Source organism: Apium graveolens, chromosome 8, assembly GCF_009905375.1.
Source record: "Apium graveolens cultivar Ventura chromosome 8, ASM990537v1, whole genome shotgun sequence".
Taxonomy (NCBI): Eukaryota; Viridiplantae; Streptophyta; class Magnoliopsida; order Apiales; family Apiaceae; genus Apium; species Apium graveolens.
This window is the reverse complement of record NC_133654.1, coordinates 259375507-259379834: the sequence shown is the minus strand read 5'-3', so window position 1 is coordinate 259379834 and position 4328 is coordinate 259375507. Positions and strand designations below refer to the sequence as shown.

The 4328-nt window shown below is 33.8% G+C and overlaps 1 protein-coding gene across 1 annotated transcript; it reads right to left on the bottom strand.

Moving 5' to 3' along the window:
- Positions 1-382: 382 nt before the first annotated feature.
- Positions 383-2134, bottom strand: LOC141680765 (uncharacterized). The gene is made up of 2 exons (XM_074486896.1): positions 1643-2134; positions 383-535 (listed from the first exon to the last, which is right to left on the bottom strand). The coding sequence occupies exons 1-2, from the start codon at positions 2132-2134 to the stop codon at positions 383-385; spliced, it is 645 nt and encodes a 214-aa protein (XP_074342997.1).
- Positions 2135-4328: the final 2194 nt, after the last annotated feature.

Here is a 4328-nt window from a genome sequence, read left to right as displayed (position 1 = left end):
TAATGGACTTGACCATAGCAACTGGTGAAAAAGTCTCATCATAGTCTATACCATGAATTTGTTTGAAACATTTGTCCACTAGTTACGCCTTATAGGTCTGTACTTTACCATCTATTTTAGTTTTCTTCTTAAAACTCCACTTGTATCCTTTAGGTTTTACACCTTTAGGTGGATCAACTAAAGTCCATACTTTATTTTGATACATGGATTCCATCTCGGATTTCATGGCCTCTAGTCATCTCTCGGAGTCTAGACTGTTCATAGTTTCTTGGTAGATAAGAGGCTCATCATTGTCTATAAGGATCACATCATCATCTTGAGTCAATAAAAATCCGTAATATCTCTCTCGCTCATGACGAACCCTACTAGATCTATGAACAACCTATGTTTCCAGAGCAGGAACATCTTGATGTACATCCTGCCCACTTTCCAACACTGGTTCAATGATATTTTTTACATATTGATCTTCACCGAGATCTATAGTCCTCCGACTATTTTTCTTGTAAAGTAATTCTCTTTCAAAAAATACAGCAGTCTGAGCAACAAACACTTGGTTCTTAGTAGAATTATATAAACTATACCCTTTGTTTCTTCACGATATCCCACAAAATAACATTTATCTGATTTTGGTCCTAGCTTGTCAGAGACCAAGCGTTTCACAAATGCTTTGCATCCCATACTTTCATAAATGACAAGCTATGACATTTCTCAGTTCATATCTCATATGGAGTCTTTTGAACCGATTTAGTTAGAACTTGATTTAGTGTATATGTAGCTGTTTCCAAAGCATAACCCCAAAAATTTATTGGAAGATCCATTAGACTCATCATCGATCGTACCATGTCCAATAAGGTACGATTTCTCCTCTCAGAAACTATGTTCCATTGAGGCGTTCCAGGAGGAGTAAGCTGTGATACGATATCACACTCCTTCAGAAAACCTTTAAACTCGAGCCTTAAGTATTCACCTCCACGATCTAATTGTAGAACTTTTATACTTTCCCCTATTTTCTTTTCCACTTCTGCCTTGTATGTCTTAAACTTTTCAAAAGAATCAGATTTGTTCTTCAAAAGGTACACATATCCATATCTACTGAAATCACCAGAAAATATAATGAAGTAGTAAAATCCACCTCTTGCCATCATACGAATTGGACCATATACATTACTATGTATAAGTCATAAACATTCGGTGGCCCTTTAATCTTTTCCGGTAAAAGGAGCTTTAGCCATTTTTCCAATAAGACAAGCTTTGCATTCTTCGAATGATTCATAATCAAATATATCCAGGTTGCCATCTTGATGTAACTTAGAAATGCGTTTCTCATTTATGTGGCCTAAATGACAATGCTAGAGGTATGTTTGATTTGAGTCTACCATCTTAATACGTTTATTGTCATTAATATTTATGCTATACACATGAGTATCAAGATCAAGAACATATAAACTATTAAACAAATATGTAAACCAATAGCTAGCAATATTCAATAAAAAGGAACAACATTCTTCTTAATCAAAAATGAAAAACCTTTCTTGTCCAAATAAGAAACCGAAATAATGTTTTTACAAATCGTAGATACGTAAAAACAGTTATCTAGTTCTAAAATAAGCCCAGTGGGTAATGATAAATAATAAGTCCATACAGCTAAAGCAGCAATATTTACTCTATTGCCAACACGTAGGTCGACTTCTCCCTTCGCCAATATCCTACTTTCCTGCAGTTCCTGCACATTTATACAAATGTGAGAACCATATCCATTATCTAATACCCATGAACTAGAAGTAGACAAGTTAACTTCTATACCATAAATACCTGAATCAGAAGCGCCAGGAGTCTTCTTCTTTTTCAGATCCTCCAAAAAAGCTTGATAGTTTCTCTTCCAATGACCCGGTTTCTTGCAATAGTGACAAGTATCACCCTTTGCAATTCCGCCTCCAGGCTTCAAAGCCTGTTTGGGAGAAGTTTTGGGAGCAGTACCAGATTTGGATCCCATCTTCTTCATGCCTTTCCAATTATCTTTCCCTTTGTCTTTCTCTTTGTTCACCATCACTATGGGAGCAGGGGACACCATCCGAATGTTGGTCTCGGCAGTTTTTGACATAGCCAACAATTTGGTAGGTGTCTTGTCTCTCATTCATATTGTAATTCATTAAAAATTGAGCACATTTGTTGTTCAAAGATTGTAAGATCAGATCTATCTAGGCTTTCGGCCCAATCTCGGAACCCATAATAGCAAGGTACTCCATATATTCAATCATCTTCAAAATATACGATCCAATGAAATCACGATCACCCTGTTTGCATGCCTACAAAGCTTTGCTTGTATCAAATCTCTCTTGACGAGCCCGTTCTTCAAACATACATTTAAGGTGATCAATCATGATATAAGCATTCATATGCTCATATTGTTTCTGAAGCTCAGGACTCATAGTCGCTAGCATCAAATAGGTAACATATGTGTCACCATCTATATGCTTTTGATAAGCAGCCTGTTGAACATACGTTGCACCTTCAGGGAGAGGATCAGGGAGAGGAACATTAATGACATGAAACTTTCGCTTCTTCCTGAGGACTATCCTCTGGTTCCTTTTCCAATCAAGGAAGTTTGTTCATGTCAGCTTGTCCTTCTCAAGGACTGGTCACACAGAGAAGTTGTTTGAGTTGTTTTCCCTTTGATATCTATAATATTAAAATACATAAAATGAATTAGTCTACAGATGATCATTATATTATGTTCAAGTGATTATTTATATATATTCAAAATATATATCTCCTACTATTTTTATCAAATCAATAGCCCTAATTATTAATTTGGAAAGAAAATCTTCAATATCCTTTCTAGTGAGCCAAGATCCAAATTTTACAACATTTTAGTTCAGCTTTGGCTTTACTCCTAAAACGTGATTCAATAAGATAGACAGTATTTGTTAATTATATCAACTATATAACTCTTGGATAGTTCGATGGAACAACATTTGTTCATATTTTTCTAATAAATCTCGCCAACCTCCATGCCTCTAAGTTCACAATCCTATTGTGGTAACTTAGTTAAGTTAAACCTAATAGTCAGAAAGTATTAATATACTTCAACGCATCTCCCACGATAGATGCCAGTACTTCGCTCTTGCGAACCCACTCCTTATCGATGTAGGGGTTAACGCGTTGGACATAGTGGAAGGCATGTGAACAACTTAATCTGAGCTTTAGGGTTTTGTAAATATTAAAATGATCATGATCCCATCATAAAGAGATTATCAATTGTTCCTTGAATAATATACTTCAAATCAATATTTGGCAATGGTTTATTTTTCCCAGTAGAGAGGGAGTCACAACGGTCTCTCTTAAAACCCTCAACCTTACAAGTTCAATGTACCCGCTTTTTGACAAAATTGCCCCATATTAGAAATATAGAAAATTCATATTTTATTTTGTATTTCTAAAATATGAGAATCTCATGTTCGTTTGTTAAATTTTAAAATCTTGAATCGTTACAAATTTTATCTTCTTTAGCAGCATGGCATGGGTGATTTATCTAATATATACATACATTGCTAATCTAATTAAGCATACATCATTCTAACTACTCTACAGATTCATTCATCAGATGATGTATGTAAAGTGCAATAAAATTAATGTGGTAGGTTATGGCCCTATCCTATGTGATCTTCATCAAGCTCATCATCAAGATCATGATCAATCTAAGGTGGTTAAGTAAATAAATACAATTATCTATTACATCATATGTCTTCTTACTTTATTTGCTTCCTTGTATAGCTTTCTTAGATCACATTCAATGGACTCCTTTTTCTAGTCTTCAAGTCTTCACGTGCATTACATAAATGAAATATAAAAGACTAAACTAATGAACTTACAAGAAGAACTTGAGTTACATTCGAGATTTAATATTACATGAATCAAAACTACATGCAAGTAGTATTTAAAAACTAAAACCACAATTAAAAACCATCCACCATGCTTAAATAACATATATTAATATAATTTATTATATACTTATTATTATTAATCTAATTAATCATATCAAGTGGAACATATATGAAACACTATTTTACGGATCAAACTCCGCTGAAAATTTTGAAAAAAAAAATCATAATCAAAACAGAAACTTTCTGCTTGATTCTTCATCTCTGTATCATTGTATAATATACATACAGTATGTTCCAGTCCCCTATTGTGTCCATACATAATTAGTCATAATAAAAGTCATCTCAGATCATCAACACATGTATAATATCTTCATATCTATCATGGAAGATCATCAACATATATAATATCATCATATTTATCATGGCTAATCATTAACAAATGCA